The sequence below is a fragment of the Podarcis melisellensis genome (genome assembly GCF_964234715.1).
Source record: "Podarcis melisellensis genome assembly, chromosome: 1".
NCBI lineage: Eukaryota > Metazoa > Chordata > Lepidosauria > Squamata > Lacertidae > Podarcis > Podarcis melisellensis.
In genome coordinates, this window is record NC_138528.1 from 115251142 (window position 1) to 115273388 (window position 22247).

The 22247-nt window shown below is 41.7% G+C and overlaps 1 protein-coding gene across 1 annotated transcript in view; it reads left to right on the forward strand.

Moving 5' to 3' along the window:
* LOC309363323 (dynein axonemal heavy chain 11-like) overlaps positions 1-22247 on the forward strand; it is a 216175-nt gene that overhangs the window by 127476 nt on the left and 66452 nt on the right. The window contains exons 47-52 of the mRNA XM_081899478.1: positions 2235-2468; positions 7355-7501; positions 8341-8454; positions 10147-10290; positions 12088-12270; positions 16734-16835. Coding sequence (XP_081755604.1) covers positions 2235-2468; positions 7355-7501; positions 8341-8454; positions 10147-10290; positions 12088-12270; positions 16734-16835 — 924 coding nt within the window. The remainder of the gene's footprint in view (positions 1-2234; positions 2469-7354; positions 7502-8340; positions 8455-10146; positions 10291-12087; positions 12271-16733; positions 16836-22247) is intronic.

Sequence of the window (22247 nt, forward strand, 5' to 3'; positions counted from 1 at the left end):
TCAAAAGTGGCAGAACTTACAAGCAGGAATTATTTTATTAGATGTGCAGGAGCCCTGAAAAGTCTCAACAGCATTCTGCCTGTCTGCTCTGCAGTACAATTATAGTTCAAATAATAAAAAATAAATCACAAATCAGGCTTGGAAATACACAGGAAGGCTATACTGAAAGACTGGACTTGCAACAGTTTGATACTGCCATTTGGATTCTCTGCAAATATGTAGGATGACTATTCGAGCGAAAATTACTAGTGTGGAAACAACCGCAGCAACATAGCTAGAGTAACCTATTTCTGTTGGAATAGCATTTGATTCTGAGTAATTACGGTCACATTGTGACCTTCCCCTGTGCTGCAATCTGTATGAATGCAAATTGTATTTCATTAATGCACTAATATTTTGAAGCAAAAGGGGGAGAAAAACCTCCTTCCTCCTAGCAATATACTGTGTCTTTTGCTCTATGACTGAACTGATCCCTTGTTCCCGGACAGGTCTGCTAAATGACAACACTTTTTGAGTAATTCCACCTTCAAACAAGTACCTTGCTTTGATGTATTACAATGATAGACTGAAGTGTTCATGCAATACATCACCATAGTCAGCAGTTGCTTGACTCCAAGGATTGAGAGACTGAACCAGCTGGTTTTTTTTTTCTTAGGCATTCCTGCAATGCAGTTACACCAAATGACAAAAGTCAGAAGAGAGAGAACTCTTGAAGATTCATGCATTTTATTTTGGAAACTTTTCACCCCACTTTTTGCACCCCTCACTTTCCAGGCTGCTTTAAAGTTTGCAACAGAAAATATGCAACTAAAATAGTACATTATATTATATGTCAATTCCATAATTAAATCAGCCGCAAGAGAAGGGTGTAAAACAGCTAGCTCAGTTTAAAAATACATCGCCACACTGATATAATGAAAGGCAAGATGAAGTTAGTTCTCATTAGCAATTTGATTATCAGCATGGTTTATTGGTTAGGGTGTTGGACTGGAACATGAGATACCAGATTTCATGTAGCTCACTTGGATATAGTTCAGCTGGTGGAGCATGAGACTCTTAATCTCATTGCCGTGGGTTCGAGCACTACAGGGGTTGGACTAGATAACTCTGGCAGTGCCTTCAAACTCTACAATTCTATGGCATTACTAAATGTAATGGCTCTATGATTCTATGGGTGACCTTGAGCCAGTGACCCTCTCTGTCTCACACCTACATCAGAGGGAAGGAAATTAGGGTATAAATGTAATAATTGGCTGTACAGACATGAACTTAATGTATGTTCTTGAACCTTGGGCGGTTCTTTAAGCAAACTACTTGGGGTTGTACCTAGAATAATTATAATTATTATTATTCTAGGTGCAACCCCAAGTAGGTGCAACCTCAATTATTCCATTATTATTATTATTATTATTATTATTATTATTATTATTATTATTATTATTATTATTATTTCTTACCTTTCTCCCAATTTGGTTTCAAGGTGGTATGCAACATTTTAAAAATGCAAGTATAAAATACAAAGTAATAAAGGCAACGGGACGTGGGTGGCGCTGTGGGTTAAAGCCTCAGCGCCTAGGGCTTGCCGATTGAAAGGTCGGCAGTTCGAATCCCCGCGGTGGGGTGCGCTCCCGTCTTTCGGTCCCAGCGCCTGCCAACCTAGCAGTTCGAAAGCACCCCCGGGTGCAAGTAGATAAATAGGGACCGCTTACTAGCGGGAAGGTAAACGGCGTTTCCGTGTGCAGCTCTGGCTCGCCAGAGCAGCGATGTCACGCTGGCCACGTGACCCGGAAGTGTCTCCGGACAGCGCTGGCCCCTGGCCTCTTAAGTGAGATGGGCGCACAACCCCAAAGTCTGTCAAGACTGGCCCGTACGGGCAGGGGTACCTTTACCTTTACCTTTTAATAAAGGCAAACTAGTTAGAAACAATAGCTAAAATATAATGAAACACATTTAGAAGTAGTTTTGGGACACCAGGCTCATACATGCTTACCTGGGAGTAAGTCACACTGATGTTGGAAGACACGTATAAGATTTCGTTGTCAGTCTTGAAATAAACAACTATCCTAAACACACCAAGAAGTGAGACTCATTGGACAAAATGGTACTTTCTTTTGAGTAAACAGACATAGGATTGTGCTGAAAAACGATGCTAAATGTTATTTCCTGTACAACTTTATCGGTTCTACAGTGAAGCCTGACATATTGTGAAGTATCGCTATGGATTTGTTTTTCAGCCTCACGTGAAGCCTTCAATCAGCCACTTCATAGCTTTTGCACACACAAGCGTTAATGAAGTTAGCGTCAAATACCAACAGAATGAGAAGCGTTATAACTACACAACACCAAAGAGTTTCCTGGAACTAATTAAACTCTACCAGAATCTGCTAGGGAAGAAGAGAAAAGAGTTGGTTCAAAAAATGGAAAGATTGGAAAATGGGCTACAAAAGCTGCAGACTACAGCTTCACAGGTAGGTTATGAAATGTTTGTCTGGGAAAGAAATACCGAAATCTCCAAGATCTCAGCAGCAACAGACATTGCCTCAGCTGTAGCATCCTCTGATTCTGGGTAGAGGAAGTGTACACTGCAGAGTTAAAGATGAGGCACCTCACTACCATAGTCTTGAGTGGGAGCGGGAGAGTGATCTCTGACCTGGAAGTTATTTCTCCCTGTGGAGAAAACTGTGGAGGACCAAAATTCTTTGATAACACTAATGGCCGCATGTGCACTTCCAAAAAAGAGACAAAAACTTGCATGGAACTTGCATATATATATGCCAATTTATCTGTATATATGCAAATTTAGGGGGGAAAGACTATAACATAAATACAGTACATCTCACCGAAGAAAAGACGACAGTGGCCAGGTGGACTTGTGTTCCATCTGCTGCCCATATGCCATTGATTGACAACTTCAAGGCCCTTGCTTTCCTTTTTTATGGTTCTTTATCTTTAAATCACCTTTTCCACCCTTTCAGCGTCTCTCCCTTCTCACTCCCATGCTATGGCCACCGTTCTTGTAGGACCAGGCATCGGGCTCCCCATACCCCAAGCCATATAAATAAGAGACAAATCAGACTGTTTTGGGGTTAAAACAGGCCAGAACTTTATTGGATACAGATGAAAGAGGGTTTGGCTTGGGGTGACCCCTGCAGGAACCGCCATCTGGGGGAGTGCCTTTGGCCCTGGCCCCGTGGACATGGCCACTCCCCCCGGATCCCTTTAACGGGATACGCCAGCGTTTGGAGGGGCAGGCGGAGACTACAACCTCCCCTCCATCCTAAACACTGGATTGCCCCAATGCCCAACTGCCAACTGAGCAATGCTTGCCGCCAAACCACTCGCACCTGCATCCATCCCTTAATGCCTTCAATCATATTGGACAACCAAATATCATTTCCTGGTAGGGAAAGATGCATGCCTTCTGGCCGAAACAGTGTCTCACCTGAGAATGTGATCTTGGAGTGGTAAACCACCCAACCACCTCACTGCGCGGTTAGCCTTTTTCTGAGCCCGGTTGATGCCCACTGGGTCCACGTTGTGCCATTGTCGTCTCTCTACCAGGAAGGGGCACTGAAGTTCCAGTTCCCTCGTTGGGGCCCCAGTGAAGCCTCTGCCCTCCCGCAACGCCACCGCACCAAGAGGCTGAGCGGACTTATGCAACCTTCCTTCCCTTTTGCTCCCCTGACTTCATGCAAATCCAGGATTGTGCTGTGGCACTACACATCCTCCAATGGGGCTGCGCAGTGACATTCTCACGTCATGCTAGGGTGTTTATTCCAGAACTTTCCACCCCTCGACAATGATCAAGCAAAGGTAGACCAACTCTAAGAAGAAAGAGAGTTCCGGCCTATTTTCTAGGGCATAACCATTGATAGTACCAGGGCTGGCAAGGTGGGGCAACCGCCTCAGTTGGCAGGATTTCCAGTGGCGGCAGATCCTGATGTAGATATTTATTTCATCCTTATTCCTGGTGTAGTTCTTCACTCACCCCTTCTTCCCTAGCAGGGAGGGGAGGGTGCCATTTTGTGGTTTACCTCAGGTGTCAAATTGTATTGGGCTGGTGCTACCTACTGTGTTCAGGATAAGAGTTCTGCTTTCGAAAGAGGAGCTATGTGGAGAGCTAATGTTTAGCGGGATAGAGAGAGTTAAGGATGAGAGTGAAGAGGCCAAACCGTACACTGTGAGCTTATAGTTCGTCTGCCATTCTATAGTATTAACAAGCTATACATTTTTCAGTATAGTTGAGAATCCCTTTTGAATTTAGTTTTCGGCATAATATTGAACCTTCTTGAACTCCTTCCTCCTTTAAGGCACACAGCACTTGTTACTCTGGAGTAGTCAAAAATGTTAAGTACAAATGATGGACGCTTTGAGACTATAGTAAGAAATTTAGTTGTATCTTTATTTGTGTTCTTTTAATATGAAGCAAACATGTGAATCTCTGTCCTGTTGGGTTTGCTTTAAAAGATAATTCTGCTTTTCAAATGACATTTCAAGAAATGCTTTGGCAAGAAGACTGTCAGTTGTATGTTCTCTCCATACTATAGCTAAATAATGGCCATTAATATTTCTTTGAATGAGACTTCATGAAAATTGTAGCTGTGAACATACAATCAGCTCATTTATGAACTAACAAGCATTGCCCTAGGGGCAGTCTCAACTGACATTCATCATTTTGCATAAAATTGACTTTCTCTGCTAATAGCATATTGTATGCACATAATTTTATCATCTTACTTTAGCAATATCTCCTTGTAGGGGTGGGATTTGCAACTGGTTAGCTTTTCATGACTGACAGGTTCTAAACTTCCATCACTCATGATCTGGATCGACTTATTATAGTTCTCCCATTGCTCTTGCTTGAATTTTTTTAACAAAAGTAATTCAGAATGTTCCACTTGTATGCAGCTGGGCCATTGCATCTTTCTGGGAGCTGAAAAACAGCTTAAGGGCGTGTCCACATTTGAACATTACTCAGCTGTTAATCCACTTCCCCCCAACTCAAATTAAACCAGCGTGGTCCACACACACACTGACGTCATTCGCACATGTTTCACAGCACCGGTCCCCTCAGTTGCGGGGTCAAGGCGGCACACTTGCGCACTGTCAGTGTCTCCTAGCAGAATTATATGCATTTTTCCTAAAAGGGTTAAAAGCAGATGTTCGCTTAGATGGGGAAAATATACAGGGTTTCACAAATAACTCTGTTGGGTTGAGGATTAAATATACTATAATTCACTCCCTGCTTCAATCATCTTGCAAATTAAAACAGGAAGAAGATAGGGGGAGCTTTTGGTTTATATGAGAGAAAGAAAGAGAGGTGTAATCAGATAACCAATCAAGGTTACCTAATCTGCCCATTCTGCTTTAGGCAGGGGCTAGTTTTTGCCACTTTTTTCTATATCACAACTCGTTACCTTTCTCCCTCAGAACTCGTTGGCAACTGCTCCTGTCTGCTAGCTTGTCCTGGATTTCTTGTCACAATAGAGTATGAGAATGAGACAAAACCCAGGAATATGTACGATACTCTTTAATTAAGTAAATAGCGTGTCAGTTCAGAGCTTTCCCCCCTCTGGTGTTAAGAACATGATTTATTTCCACTTGACACAAGAAAAGTCAGAGAGATGTTTTTGGTAGAAAATTCTTCTACACGTTGAAGCTGCCGATTCGCACATAACTAGTGGTGACGGAGCTACATTCAAACGTGCTCAGCTTCTTGTTGTTGCAAGTGCTTTGAGAAACAGGTTTCAATCCTGTGCACGCTTCCAGAGGAGCAAACGGAACTCAGGAACTTCTTCCTGGTGATTCAAGTAATGAAGAATAACAGAGCAATCCTAAATTGGTGGTGGTTATGAGATTCTGTGGTGGAGGAATCACCGCTTCCTAAACCAAACTGGCTTGTTTCAACCAGAGGGGATGCAGCTTTTTTCAGGGGGGCTATAATATCATTTTGCTTTACCCCCTTTTGAGACCTGCCACTGGTGTGATGCACCATCAGTAATACATCTATGCCCACATAATGAGGTTTCCACTGTGGGTGTAATAGCCACCTTACTTGGACTACTGCAATGCGCTCTACATTGGGCTGCCTTTGAGGTGACCCGGAAACTACAACTAATCCAATCCCAGAAACTACAACTAATCAGAATGCTGCGGCTAGACTGGTGACTGGGAGCGGCCGCCAAGACCACATAACACTGGTCTTGAAAGACCTACATTGGCTCCCAGTACGTTCCCGAGCACAATTCAAAGTGTTGGTGCTGACCTTTAAAGCCCTAAACGGCTTCGGTCCAGTATATCTGAAGGAGCGTCTCCACTCCCATCATTCTACCCGGACACTGAGGTCCAGCGCCGAGGGCCTTCTGGCAGTTCCCTCACTGCGAGAAGCCAAGTTATAGGGAATCAGGCAGAGGGCCTTCTCGGTAGTGGCACCCGCCCTGTTGAATGCCCTGCCATCAGATGTCAAGGAAATAAACAACTACCTGACTTTTAGAAGACATCTGAAGGCAACCCTGGTTAGGGAAGCTTTTAATGTTTGATGTATTACGGTATTTTAATATCTTGTTGGAAGCTGCCCAGAATGGCTGGGGAGGCCCAGCCAGATGGGCGGGGTATAAATAATATATTATTATTATTATTATTATTATTATTATTATTATTATTATTACAGGCAAGGCTCATCTCTGCCAATGGAGAGATGTTATCCTATAACGCCTTAGCTGGCCTTTGACCAAATTTGGGGTTGTTCTTGTTTCTCATAATGTCAATTCATTTATTTTAGGGGATTTTGTTTAAAGGCTTCCCATGGGCACCAGGTTGGCTGTAGAATGGGAACAGGTTGTTGGACTAGATGGGCCACTTGTCTGGTCCAGCAAAGCCATTCTGATATTCTTGTGGAACAATGAAGAATGGCTGCATCGGACATTAAAGAAGCTTGTTATTCCTCGTTATTTTCATGTTTCCCCTTCTGTTTATATAAGGTGTAATGATCTCGTCCTACTTTTTCTTCAGCAGCAAGACTTCACATTTGTTCAAAAACAGCGAAATCCAAATAAGCACTGACACAACCTGCTCCGGATAGTTTGAAAATTGTTGGGAATATTTCTTTATTAGGGGACATTTTGACCCCCCGCATCAATATGCTGGTCAATAGACTGTAAAATCATACTGGTGCCTTCAAGGCAATCTTTTTTTATAAATACAGAAATGTAATTATGCATCCTCTAGAGGGCTGAAAATAATTATACAAGTGTACAACAAAGCCCAAGGCAATGACTCCTTTTAACCGGTTGTTTTGAATATCATTTAAATCTTGTTAAAACTTAATTACCCAATTATGCTTGCTACATTTTAGGTGGAAGATCTGAAGTCTAAGCTTGCCGTTCAAGAGATAGAACTTCATCAGAGAAACAAAGACACTGAGGCTCTTATTGACAAAATTGGACAACAGACAGAAAAACTAAGTCAAGAAAAAGCCACCGCAGATGAGGAGGAAAAGAAGGTATAGAGATATGAATGATAGGCACAACTGAGTCACACACACATATAGACTTAGGCCATGGTCCTAATCCCTCTTACTAGACGGAAGAGCGCTCCAAGTGTTCCTATTTTCCAGGGATAGTCCTGGATTTACAGAAGCCATCCTGGTTTCTGATTTGATCCCGGAATGTCCCACTTTCCATCAGATAATTGTTGTAGGATATGGAGTTGTGTGTAAGCCCTGAGCCAAGGAGATAAATAACTATACAACCTTCAGAAGACTCCTGAAGGCAACACTGTATAGGGAAGTGGTTTAATGTTTAATTATGGTTTAATGTTTTATTATGTTTTTATGTACGTTGGAAGCCTCTGAGTGGCTAGGGCAATGCAGTCAGATGGGCAGGGTGATGATGATGATGATGATGATGATGATGATGATGATGATGATGAATAGGGCGTTCCCAGTGCTTTTTTTCTGTGATTGTGTCAGAACATGCCACAGTTTTTCTTTGACATAGAGAGAAGCTACATGGTCTTCTGTTGACCAAAGAGAAGAGAATTTTTATCATACTTGTTTGTATTGCTATTTTATTGCTGTGGCTTTGGGAATTGTTTTTAGATTGGCCTGAATTATATTTATTTATTTTTAAAATAATAATATTGTATTTCAACTTTTTAGAAGTGATTTGTTGTTATTCTAATTCTATGTTTATATTGTTCTGTATTGGGTGGAATCTGTCCTAAAAGGTGGTTCGTCAGTATTTGCATATATATTGCCCTATCATGATGACACCCAAAAATTGGGTGCCGTCCACAAGAGGGTTGTAAGTGGCCTCACAATTATTGTGCAATACTTTCTAGGTGGCAGCCATTCAAGCAGAAGTAACAAAGCAGCAGAAAGAATCTGAAAATGACCTCGCCAAAGCCGAGCCAGCTCTAAACGCTGCAAATGCTGCCCTGAACACACTGAATAGGGTAACACCACTTCATTTATTTGTCTGAAAGGGTTCCACACTGCTTCGTTATTTAGTTCTTTTTCAAGACAGCTTCCTGCATCACATCACTGCTGCCATTAGTCATCAGTTACTAGACCAGGGTTTCCCAAACTTCGGTCTTCAGCTGGTTTTGGACTACAACTTCCATTATCCCTAGCTAGCAGGACCCAGTTGTCATGGATGATGGGGATTGTAGTCCAAAAGCTGCTGGAGACCCAAGCTTGGGAAACCCTGTACTAGATGTTCAGCATGGAATATGATGTTGTTGAGTGGAATTTGTCAGTCATCACTAGATCAAGTCCAAAGCCCTTCAGCTGCTCCTGGAGTGAAAAAATAAAAACAGTGCATCACTGAAAAAGAGGACAAAAGAGAGAATAGATTTACATTTTTAAAATTGCATGCGGTGATTTATATGCACATATGCAAATTTAAGACGTAATGCGCAGGGTTCTGCTAATGAGTCCCGTCAGCAGAAGCCCTGTGCAAGGACTCCCACTTGTGCAATGGGGTTTTCCATACACACACCCAATTGGCTTAGGGGGTGTTGAGAGAGACTCATTTGTGGGCTGGAGAAGAAGGATTGTTCCATCTGGGAAGTGGAAATGGATCAACTTAGCATCATGTTGAATTCCTCATTATTACCATAATTTAGAGAGAAATACAATGCATCTCAGGGACGTGGGTGGCGCTGTGGGTTAAACCACAGAGCCTAGGACTTGCCGATCTGAAGGTCGGCGGTTCGAATCCCCATGACGAGGTGAGCTCCCGTTGCTCGGTCCCTGCTCCTGCCAACCTCCTGCCACGTCAAAGTGCAAGTAGATAAATAGGTACCACTCCGACGGAAAGGTAAACGGCATTTCTGTGCACTGCTCTGGTTCGCCAGAAGCGGCTTAGTCATACTGGCCACATGACCTGGAAGCTGTTCACCGGCTCCCTCGGCCAATAAAGCGAGATGAGCACCGCAACCCCAGAGTCGGCTATGACTGGACCTAATGGTCAGGGGCCCCTTTACCTTTATCTTTACAATGCATCTCACCATAGTGGGAAAGACTGTGACTAGGTCAACTGTGTGCCAGCTCAGTCTGCTGTCAAGGTGTTAACAGCTGATGGGCATCTTCATGGCTCCTGTTGCCCTCCCCTCTTAAAATTCCTTATATTTGAACTGGACTTTAAAGGTAAAAGACCCCTGGATAGTTAAGTACAGTCAAAGGCGACTATGGGGTTGAGGCACTCATATTGCTTTCAGGCCGAGGAAGCTGGTGTTTGTCCACAGACAGCTTTCTGGGTCATGGGGCCAGCATGACTAAACCGCTTCTGGCACAATGGAACACCATGATGGAAACCTGAACGCACGGAAACGCCGTTTACCTTCCTGCCACAGCGGTACCTATTTATTTGCACTGGTGTACTTTCGAACTGCGAGGTTGGCAGGAGCTGGGACAGAGCAATGGGAGCTCACCACATCGCAGGGATTCGGACCACCGACCTTCTGATCAGCAAGCCCAAGAGGCTCAGTGGTTTAGACCACCCACTATAAAGGACTGCCCACTGTAAAGTGTGACATGTGCTCACCTTAATTGGATGTTACGGTCCTCTTTTAAATAATGCCAAGGTTTTCCTTTGGAAATATAATTGGTCTGTTAATACGGATGTCTTTCCTGTTCTATTTCAGCTGAACCTAACTGAGCTAAGAACTTTCCCAAACCCACCTGCTATCGTAACAAATGTGACGGCTGCAGTCCTGGTTCTCTCGTCTCCGAGCGGCAAGATTCCAAAGGACAGGAGCTGGAAAACTGCCAAGATGTATATGAGCAAGGTAAGCAGGGGACTTCTGCGAGGGGACACAGAGATTAACGCAAAAGTCTGCGTAAACACTTCTTAATCTCTGGCGTGCCTCGATCTACTAGTTACACATTGGAGGGAAATGCCAAAGATAATGGGCATGGCAGGAGTTTGTCAAAGAACTTCAGGAAAGGAAGGAAAGTAATTAGACACCTTTGACATTCTGTCAAAGGGCGGGGGAGGGGAATGTCATGACTTTGCGCCACACATTTCCCCAAATCATACTTATTAAATGTCAGCACAGTTTCTTATAAATATAAAACCTCTTCTGTGAAGGATGGGATGTAAGAAAAGTCTGTGTACTCCCAAAGAGGCTGCAACATTTTCTGTATAATTTATGCTGCTCATAACTCCTCAATAGTATTTTTAGTAATTGTAGTAGCTATTATTATTATTATTATTATTATTATTATTATTATTATTATTATTATTGCTGTTGCTGCTACTACTACTATTATTAAGGTGCCAAAAATATGTGCATCTTGTGAAGTGGTTAGGAAGAAATTTTAAGTGCTAACAGCTATTGCGGGGGCAGCTTTTTCAATTAGTTTCTTTGACTTTACAGTGGTACCTTTACGAACTTAAATCTGTTCCAGAAGTCCGTTCTTAAACCAAAGCATTCATAAACCAAGGCATGCTTTCCCATAGCAGTGTGGGACACAATTTAGAAATGGAACACACTCAACAGGAAGTGAAACATATTCTTCTTCCAAGGCAAAGTTCACAAACCAAAACACCTACTTCCGGGTTTGCAACATTCTTAATTAAAGTTGTTCATAAACTAAGCTGTTCTTAAACCAAGGTACCACTGTACTTTGAAGATCCCAAAACTGTCAGGAGCTCACCCGATTCTCGAGTAGGACCTTGGAAGAGACACATGCCCTGGAAGAGACAGGCATGTTCCTTCCCTCCTGGTCGATCGTTCGGGAGCTTCAAAACTTTCTTCTGCCCAAACATCACAGCAACCGATGCCAACAGACATCGGCACACTTAGGGATCTGCAGTGTCTTCGCAACTTGTGTAATAGACCTCAGCAAATCAGCATTTTGGCTAATCTACTTTATTTACATATAAACACACACGGAGCACTGCAACATGGCTCCCTCTCTCTCTAGCATCAGACAGCAAATAATAATAATATTAATAACAATAATAATACATTTTATTTATATCCCGCCCTCCCCAGCCGAAGCTCAGGGCGGCTAATAACAATAAAATAGTACAACAAAGTAAATGAACAAAGGACAATAGTCCCAATTCATGGAACACAGTAACACAAACATCCTGCCTCCGTCACTTCTCACTCTGTGGAGTCAAAAGATATACCATCATCTGAAAGGCAACAATCCCATGACTGCAACCATGGAGCAGGAATTCTAGCAAAAACATGGCCAAAACTTTCACAACATTAAAGAATAGACTTTGATAAGATATTTTGTCAGGGGGTCATACAAGCTTCACACAATTTAGTTAACTGTGTGTTTTCTCCTGCTCTGGAGGGTAGGACTTGAGGCAATGGCTTCAAGTTTACAAGAAAGGAGATTTTGACTTAAACATTCAGAAAAACTTTCTGACAGTAAGAGCTGTTTGGCAGAGAAGTAGTGGACTCTCCTTCCTTGGAGGTTTTTAAGCAGAGGCTGGATGGCCATCTGTCATGGATGCTTTAGTTGAGATTCCTGCATTGCAGAGGGTTGAACTAGATGAACCTTAGAGTCCCTTCCAACACTAAGATTCTATGATTTGGGGTGGCCTCCTTCTCTTTCCTCTTTAGGTAGATGAATTCCTCCAAAGTCTCATCAATTTTGATAAAGAACATATCCCTGAAGCCACTGTTAAAGCTGTAAAAGAAGATTATCTGAGTGATCCAGAGTTCAGCCCAGAGTTTGTACGGACAAAATCTTCAGCAGCTGCTGGTCTTTGTGCATGGGTTATTAATATCATTAAATTCCATGAGGTAGGAATTAATAATATTTACCTTAGCTCTACTTTATTTTCTAATTGCTTAAGAAATCGTAATCATATTTATTTATTACAGTTCTAACCCTGCTTTACCTCCAAAGAGTTCAAGGTAGTGTACAAGGCTCTTCCTCCACCTGTTTTGTCCTCACAAGAACTGTGTGAGGTAGGTGAGGTTGAAGATGTTGGCTGGCCCAAGGACAACCCATAAACTTCATGGCTGAGGGGAAATTTGATTCCACAGCTCTACTCTATCAGTCACTCTCATCATTGTGTCATCATAGTGTACCTTCAGGAAAATGGATACACGCTTTGGACAGCCTTAAGCCATTTGAAGGGACACTGGTGGTGCTGTGGTCTAACCACAGAGCCTAGGGCTTGCCAATCAGAAGGTCAGCGGTTCAAATCCCCGCGACGGGGTGAGCTCCTGTTGCTCGGTCCCAGCTCCTGCCAACCTAGCAGTTCGAAAGCACGTCAAAGTGCAAGTAGATAAATAGGTACCACTCCGGAGGGAAGGTAAACAGCATTTCCGTGTGCTGCTCTGGTTCACCAGAAGCGGCTTAGTCATGCTGGCCACATGACCTGGAAGCTGTACTCCGGCTCCCTCGGCCAATAAAGCGAGATAAGCACCGCAACCCCAGAGTCAGTCATGACTGGACCTAATGGTCAGGGGTCCCTTTACCTTTTAAGCTATTTGTGTTTAACAGTTATGTGGATCTTGACGTGAAGTAAATGTATGACATTTTAAGCAGTGCTATTTTTCTAGGAAAAGAGGTGTCGATGCACACCTTCTTCTCTTAGAATAGCAATGGCACCCACCTGAGAGGGGCCGGAACTGGGGTTCCAGTCAGTTCCATCTGGAAAACAGCCCTGGTTTTAGGTATTAGGAAGATAATTATTATGTTTTTAAAAAAGACCTAAAGACAGAAAAGGCTGGCTCATCTTTAAATGTTCCAGAGCTACTAGAAATTTGGCCGGCTAAATGTTTTGCTCATTCTTGTGGCAAATGTAATAACAAAACAAATAAAAGTATTTCGTTGCCAGGAAGTCTCTCAGGCTTCTCATTTAAGGAAAGCTGGAGCTAGCCAGCCAGCAATTAGAGCTATCATCATCATTGGTGTCCAAAACACACTCCCATAAAACAGGTCTGAATGATAGTGGCTGCTTTCAGGTGGCTACCAAAGGGAAAGGAACATTTTGGGATGAGCCTTTGGGGGATGTGAATCACAGCCCCAGGAATTCTGTTCTTCTGGAGACAGCAAGAGGAGGAACATCTGGAACATATTATTGTTGACCATGTTATTATTATACTGAATGTGCTGTTTGGGTATTTTCATATTTTATTTTATTTTTCATTTAAGCTGCTTTAAGTATTATATATTTTAATAAATATATAAAGAAAGGACCTACCCAAAAATCACTACACCAGGCATGGCCAAACTTGGCCCTCCAGCTGTTTTGGGACTACAACTCCCATCATCCCTAGCTCACAGGACCAGTGGTCAGGGGTGATGGGAATTGTAGTCCCAAAACAGCTGGAGGGCCAAGTTTGGCCATGCCTGCCCTACACTAATGCTATGCAACAGAATGAAAGAATAATACACCACATCTTCCTCCCTCCCTCCCTCTTTCCCCTCTCTTCCCGGCAATCACAAGATGTCTGTGACAAAAGTGTCTCTCAGTAAATGTAAACAAACTGTGAAAAAGAAACTATGGTTTTAAAGTGAAGATGATAGGTGTGCTTTCCCCGTTTGTTTGTTTGTTTGTTTTGTAACACATTAAAAAAAATTAAATAAAAACGAATCTAAAAAAAGTAGAGTACACTAATTTCATCTAATATTTACTCTATAAAACCATGACCCCAATGTTACACTTTTATTTTGGTTTTACAAATATTAGTTTATAACAATCCAAAATACATATCCATATTTTGAGATTTCGCCAAATCTCTGGGCTTCCCACCTTACCTTACCCTACATGGGTCGTAAACCCTTTTGACTGCATATTATTTCATAATCCATATTTTGTATTTTTCCATATTGTCCATGATATCCGCTACATTACAAGTGTTGTTAAAATCCTGCTAACATTTTCATCTGCTTACAGTGGTCTCCTAGAAGATAAATTATAATTTTTTCCCATTCTTTATTGAAGTTTTGGTCTTCTTGGTTCCTGAGCCTTCCAGTCAGTTTTGCCATTTTGGCATAGTCCAACAGCTTAGTTTGCTTTTAAAGTGTTTTTAAGGCCATGACAGCTGTGCCAAACCTTTGCCTGTTTCCAACTACAAGAACGCCAGTACCCAGGAAATATGTCACAACAAAACAAAGTTAATTTGGCACACTGGCAGGGCACCATAGTCCTATAGTGCGACAAAAACAGTATCCAAAAAATTTAAACATTTGTGGCATGAAAAGCTATGGTTTTCCAGCAAAAGGCTCCTGACTATGTATGGATTGCTAAAGGTGCCATGTGACTATCCAGAAAATCTTGAAGGTGCAAATTGACTGGAATGTGAGAACAGATACAACCAATGTCAAGAGCACAAAGTATTCTGAATGCACATAGAAGGTTTCGTTTGGAGGGCCCTAATATAGTATAGATGCCTGGTAACATTAAATTTGTATTTTATTTTGTACGGGCATTTCCTAGTGGTATTGTAGAAATGATATTACCCTCCACGTCTTAGGAATGGAACTTTACCTTTCTGGATGTGAAATCTGCACTCTTTCACTCAGCAGTTGTCTATCAACTCCCCTTCAAACTGTTTAAATTTATGCTCACTGTGGATCAAGCTCCACAGAAGGAGCGTTTGACTATCTGACTGCTGTCACTTGAGTAGGAGTCAATGTGTATTTTGCACAGAGCCAACATACACCCTTCCCATTCAAAAATTGTCATCACTGTTTTAATTAAAAGGTCCATAAACCACACTACAATTTGTATGGCTCTAACTATAATTCTTAGCACAACGTGGTTACAAACAATGACATAACGTTGTTTTAGTATGTACTAACTAAAACAAGGTTGTAATGTTTACACTGGGTTCTGTTTCTTTGATATATGCACAGAGGAGGGCTTCCTGTTAGGTGTGGTGCCATGTTTATGATTAAACACTTTATTCGTACTCATATGTCAATCTATTAGTGAGCTGTTAATTCAAATGCTACTATGATGTATTTTATCGCCATTAGCACATTTATCACAGGTAGATATAAAACTTAGACAAAGGTGTATGTTCTCATTAATGATGAACAGCCTATTCATCTTACTAGAATGTAATTAATGTAGGTTGCAATACTTAATTTTTCACTGTTTGTCATGATGCATATTTAACATTTCTTCTATCCTTTATCAATCTGCTTACCTTTTGCGTGGACATGTCCAAAAGATATATGTAAGTGTGGTACTTTTGTGTGTGTGTGTGTGTGTGTGTGTGTTTTAAAAGTTGGCAATTTCTTTTTCTGTATGTTATAGCCAGCAGCGTTTGTACAAACGTCAGGCGTGTTCATACTGATTATATGAACATTTTTCCCCTTAATTATTATATGTTTAACGTTGATCAGTTGAACCCATAAAACAAGTGTGAAAGATCAGTTCTGCTGGTGGTTTGATCCCATCTTATAACGGATGTTCATATGACATAAGGTACTTTCCCTGTTAATAAGTTCCATTTTAATGTCGAACCCTCATGGACTGTTATATGTGTGTATACTTTTTCATAACAAGCAATGATCAGCACAGGGATCCTGCAAGAAAAGGTAATGGGGAAAATTACATAAAATGGAACAGAGGGGAAAGTAAGCATGTACCCACTAACCCTGACTCCTCACCTAACATAACTCATTTCCCACCAAAACCCTAAGTAAATGTATTGTTGTTGTGATGTAATTAACTGTGAACACTCTCTTTTTCTAAATTGCTGCTGTTTGGGGACACATCTCAGGTCAGGCTGTGACAAAATAATGGGTACAGTGGTATCTCGGTTTACAAACAGTCCTGTTTACGAACTATTCGGTTTATGAACTCCGCAAAACCGGTAGTGTCCCGGTTAGCGAACTTTACCTTGGTCTACAAACAGAATCCGAACAGAGGAAGGGCACCAGCAGCGGAAGGCCTCATCAGGGAAAGCACGCCTCAGTTTAAGAACGGATTCAGTTTAAGAACGGACTTCAGGAACGGATTAAGTTCATAAACTGAGGTACCACTGTATTGAGAAACTGGCCAGTTGAAGATCAATGAACTTCAAGCTCCAAGCTTAGAATCACTGAACTGAGTCCTCATTAGACAGTGTCCACTTTCAAACTGTTATAAGTTTTTCAAACGATTCTATGATTCTAACCCTTTTTGAGCTTTCCGGACTGCTATCTGAATTCAGGCCTCTATCAACTTACCACTTTCTGTGGTAAATTTCTGGGATGTGCAGTGCACAGTTTAAACATGTATCCTGCTCCAACCTTTTAGGTTTACTGCGAAGTAGACCAAAAACGGCAAGCCCTGGCACAGGCCAACGCAGACTTGGTCGTTGCAGCGGAAAAACTTGAGTCAATAAGGAAGAAGCTCAATGTAAGTGTTATTGTCTTCAGTTTATCTCCCTATCGCCTACATATCAAACGTAGGGCACCATTCCTTATATGTCAAAATTTAAAATTCCATTATTGTTCTTGGAGGCAATGAAAGGGTTTCTAGCCTGGATAATCATTTGTTGTGTTTTGTTTGGCTTGATGTACTCGTCCGAAATAATAGAACAAAGTATTATTGTTATTGTCTCCTATGACCCCAATTGCCTATTTACCCACTGATTAGGAGCTTTTTAAAAAAGGATCTGTAGGTGGGTTTTCTCTTTGATATTTGAGCGACATGCATTCAATATTAGTTTAGCTTTGCTGGCTACAAAGTGGGGGAGGGACACAGTGAGATGGCAGTCATTTTTGGCTGTAGCCTAGCCTATTTCTCAGATAAATGTGTTCCTTCATATAAATGGTGAAGTTTCCATTTAGCGTTCAGTTGCAATTCAGGGAACACTCTATTTAGGCTGGTTTAAGCTTTCAGTTGCAAGAAGTATCCATCATAAAAGGAAAAAGAATTTCTCCCTCTTAATTTGGGGGAGACTACACCTTCTTGATCCACCTGATAGAGGTGTTATGCAGCAGCAAATAAATGTATTCTAGTTTCCTTCCACTACTTACCTAGGAGTAAAGGTGTTTCCAGATGGGTGTTTATTGTGCTTCTAAGGTACACAAGTTTGTTTGATTTTGCAGCATCCACAAAACATTGACATAAAAATGCCACCCCTTATTGTCGACATTCTGATTTCAGCTGGATTTATCTTTTTTTCAAGAAAAATGCAATAAATAATATTTGAAAACTGTTGCCAGCAAACCATATGCAGTGTCTAAATATGCTTCGGATTGTGCTGTTAAATGAACAAAGAAGATGAATTTAAATGGCAAAAGTTTGCTTTAACACAGTAGGAATCATTAGTGTAGCCCTGAGCCTAGGGCTTGCCGATTGGAAGGTCGGTGGTTCGAATCGCCGCGATGGGGTGAGCTCCCATTGCTCACTCGCAGCTCCTGCCAACCTAGCAGTTTGAAAGCATGTCAATGTCCAAGTAGATAAATAGGTACTGTTCCGGCAGGAAGGTAAAGGGCGTTTCTGTATGCTGCTCTGGATTCTCCAGAAGCGGCTTAGTCATGCTGGCCACATGACCCAGAAAATTGTCTGCGGACAAACACCATCTCCCTTGGCCAATAAAGCGATATGACCACCACAACCCCATAGTCGTTCGCGACTGGACTTAACTGTCAGGGGTCCTTTACCTTTACATTTAAGCATTATTACATGAAAAGGAATCCCAGTAAACTCAAAGGGAATTCAAGTCAATGTGCCCAGTAATTCAGCAAACAAATGGTGTTTGCTATCAATGTGCATAGTTTGTTTGATGTGTGACTTCAGTAATACTGATTTTAAACTCAGCAGTTCTAAAAATTATATTTGTTTTTATACAGGTGTGCAGTTCCTCTTCGTTTGATATTATGTTTGGTGAATTACTAAATCATGACATAGTATTAAATGTGAAACTGTAGAGAATGGAGCAAAATGATAAACTCTCAGGCCTATTTCAACTGATAAGGAATAACAAAGTATAAAGCTGTTGTTAACCTTTGTGACTTTTCCCAAGTTTCAAAGCTAGTTGTAAAAACAAGTTGTAAAATCCGCCAGTAGGTGAAGAATTTATTCTATTTATGACTTGACCATTTAACTCCAAACAAGAATTTCAAATAACACTAGGGAATGATGAGCACTTGAACTCAGAATGTTCTGGAGGAGGTTTTCCCCTTAATTCTAAACTCCGGTTTCTCAGCAGAGATATTGATTTTCTTGCATTTGTCCAATAACCAACAAAAATGGGTCTGGTCATTCAACTGGAATGCTAGTTACATTTAGTAGTTACATTTAATTCAAGGACTTTTAACTCACTTTTGCTGCTGTTTTTCAGTTTGATCATTTCTGATAGGGGTCCACCATGTGTGCAAAGCCGCCTGGGTGTTTTTTGGAGCCCAGTGCTCACTTGCAACATGGGTTGCCTCCTACAAATGTATCATGATCTCATTCCATACATACACTCTCATAAGTCATGATTCATGGCAGCTTCACACGAACCAATGCACACCTGTGCAAACAGGTACACATTCTCTTGCACATATAGCCCCTGCTTCCCATATGTCTGTTCAGATCATTGCCTTCCCGTTGCTAACTCTCAGCCCAACATTTCAAAAAAATTCTGGTGCACCACTGGATACACACAAAAATAGCAAGCAATATTTTAAAAAATGTTAAAGGAACAGGAGCAGGGCTTTTACAGGTAAAGGTAAAGGGAACCCTGACCATTAGGTCCAGTCGTGACCGACTCTGGGGTTGCGGCGCTCATCTCGCTTTATTGGCCAAGGGAGCTGGCGTGCAGCTTCCGGGTCATGTAGCCAGCATGACTAAGCCGCTTCTGGCGAACCAGAGCAGCGCACGGAAACGCCATTTACCTTCCCGCTGGAGCGGTACCTATTCATCTACTTGCATTTGGCATGCTTTCGAACTGCTAGGTTGGCAGGAGCAGGAACCGAGCAACGGGAGCTCACCCCGTCACGGGGATTCGAACCACCGACCTTCTGATAGGCAAGTCCTAGGCTCTGTGGTTTAACCCACAGCGCCACCTGTGTCAGGGCTTTTATAGAAGTTGGCAAAAGAGAGAGAGGTATAATGTCTGGTCTGCAGTTAAGGAGTGGGTGCCACATTGCCTGCTAGAGTGCAATCGCCAGGTTGCAATTCTCTGATTTCTTCTGCCTCAAATTGATTGTTTTTTTACAAGCAAACAAACAATGACTTAGTAGTCTCAGTTGCACATAGGCAAAATCAAACAGTGTTCCATTTTTAGCAAATTGAATAATTTTGTTTTATTTACCAAGAGCTCTTATATCAGTAACTCCGGATCATTTATTAACAAATTAAATAGCAGCAACTCAATATAGATCCTTGGGCACAAAACTCTCTACCCTTCTATCCATTGTGAAAACGACCCTTTTTATTTCTTTCACATTTTACTTTTCACTTTATTTTATAAACTTCTAGGCTTTCTGCTCTCGACCCTTCTATAGTGTTTCAAAAATCTGTAAGTGCCGTCATGTTGTGACATCAAATGGGGCCGTAATAAGACTATTTTAAGAAGAAGTGTTCAACATTACATAGGCTTAAGAAAATATTTTGAAGATAGTGTATTAATGTCAAAACTGTCACGGTACTTAGATGCCAAGCCCAGGCTGGATGCATGCAACCTTTTAAAAGTAAATCCAAAATTAGACGATACAGATCTGAATTCTTTTGTAATTTTGAGCAATAGTATTTCAAAGGAAGTGTAATCTATCTACCTTCTGTCTATCTATGTTGGATCCTCCATACAGAGGGTCTATGTTGTGTATGGCCCCAGGACTCCCCCCCACCGGCCTGGAGGCGGGGCTTTGCCCTGACCTGGGCCAGTCAGTGGTATTATAATTGCGCCACTGCTTCTTGGCCAATCGGCTTGGTGGTGTGATTTGGGGCTTTGTTTTTAAGCGGCAGCACGACGTGGGGAACCCCTCATGCTTCATGCTGCCAAACACCCACCTGCCCTCCCTGTTGTTAGGATGTTGTCTGGACTTGCTTTGGACTTCGGTTGGTAGCCTGTTTTGGGACAGGGGCCAGATAGGAATTTTGTCCAATGTGGCAAATGGGCAGTGGCTACTTGGTTTTTGCCTACCTCTCAGCAATTGTCACAACTTTATAAGGTTTTGCGGTTAGGCACTGGTTTAGGGTAATGTGGGGAGGGGAGGTGCAGCCATCACCTGCCCCTTTATTTGATAGGGTATTCCGTTAAAGGAATCCGGTGCTCTGGATCTTGTCCGAAACCCAGGGAGGGGCTAGGGCCATGCCAGGACCCCCGGGAACCCAAGGGGTGAGCACCAGTCAGTAGTTGTTGGAGCTCCCTCTGCTGGTAGTTTACCCTTTGCAGGCTCCCTGCTGGGTGGGCAAGAGCCAGTTATAGTCATTAGATACCAATGCCTAAGCCAATACCAGTCACACTTGTGTATTCAATAAAGCTGTGACCTAAATTTGCCCATTAACCTTTAAACTAAATTCTGTCTCATTGGTATCTTTATTTTCATGGGTTGGGGTTTGGGGGCTCGACGCACAACTATCTATCTATCTGTCTGTCTATTTGTCTATCTGTCTATGTTCTATCATCTATCTATCCATCTATCTATCTATCTATCTATCTATCTATCTATCTATCTATCTATCTATCTATCATCTATATCTATCTATCTATCTATCTGTCTGTCTATCTTCTATCTATCTGTCTATCTATCTTCTATTCAGAAGTGTGTGAATATGTAAGGAATGATCCTGTTGCAAGCAAAATAGTAGAACAAACTTTCTCAGTTTTGCAGTAGTTTAGCCTTATTAATTAATATATGCCTTGTCTTCCTTCCAAATAGCTAAGGAAAGCACACAAGGTTTTGGGAGCGGGGGTCTCTTCCCCCATTCAGACTCAGGCCAGGTCCAGAACTAATTGGTTTCAACACGGTTGTATTGTCATACCCCTTTCTGGGTCCTATCCTTGCAACTCCTTTTATTTCTTCGCTGTGTAATTTGGCCGGGCCGAATACTGAAGATGAAAAGAAACAATAATCCTGTTGTTACTATTAGGCAATTATAAGGTACACTACAGAGAGAACACACACCAGCAGTGGAGAAGCTGCTGTCTACTTGTTTTCTAAGCATCCTACTCAAGTCCTTAATTCTCTCGTAGGAATCAGTGGGACTTAACATTGTTTTTGTGTCCAGCGTTAGGAGTTACTAAGAAAGGCATTGAAGATGATGTTGCTATATCAGTCTTTGTTGGAGTCATATTTAGAATACGCTGCACAGTAGCTCTCAAAAAATGATAATAAAAAGCCAGAGGAGGTACAGAAAAGGGCAATCAAAATTATCATGTGTTACGAAGTTTCTTTTCCGCAAGGAAAAGCTGAAGGGATTAAGGTCTTTTGGTTTGGGGGAAGACAGCGAAGGAAAATGTATCACAAGTTTTATAAAATTATGATACACATAGTGCCAAGAAAACAAATAGGGTGAAACAATTATCCCTCAGTCAACACAATACAACACAGAGTCATAAGACCGATTGGCTGTAAGTTCAGGATGAAGCGAAGGAAATATTCTTCATACAGTTTGTAGTAAACTTTTGGATTCATTATGTGATTGCTGCACACATTACTTGGCTAAATTTGGAGAAGTGCAAATTTCAAAGGAATAACTATGTTTCAGTTCACACATGGTTCTGAATAATGTTAATTTGGCAAATTTGCCTTTAAATAGGATTCAAATTGAACTTATCTCCCATCCCTACTGTGGGATAACACTGCTCAGTGCAATATCATCTAGCCTTGC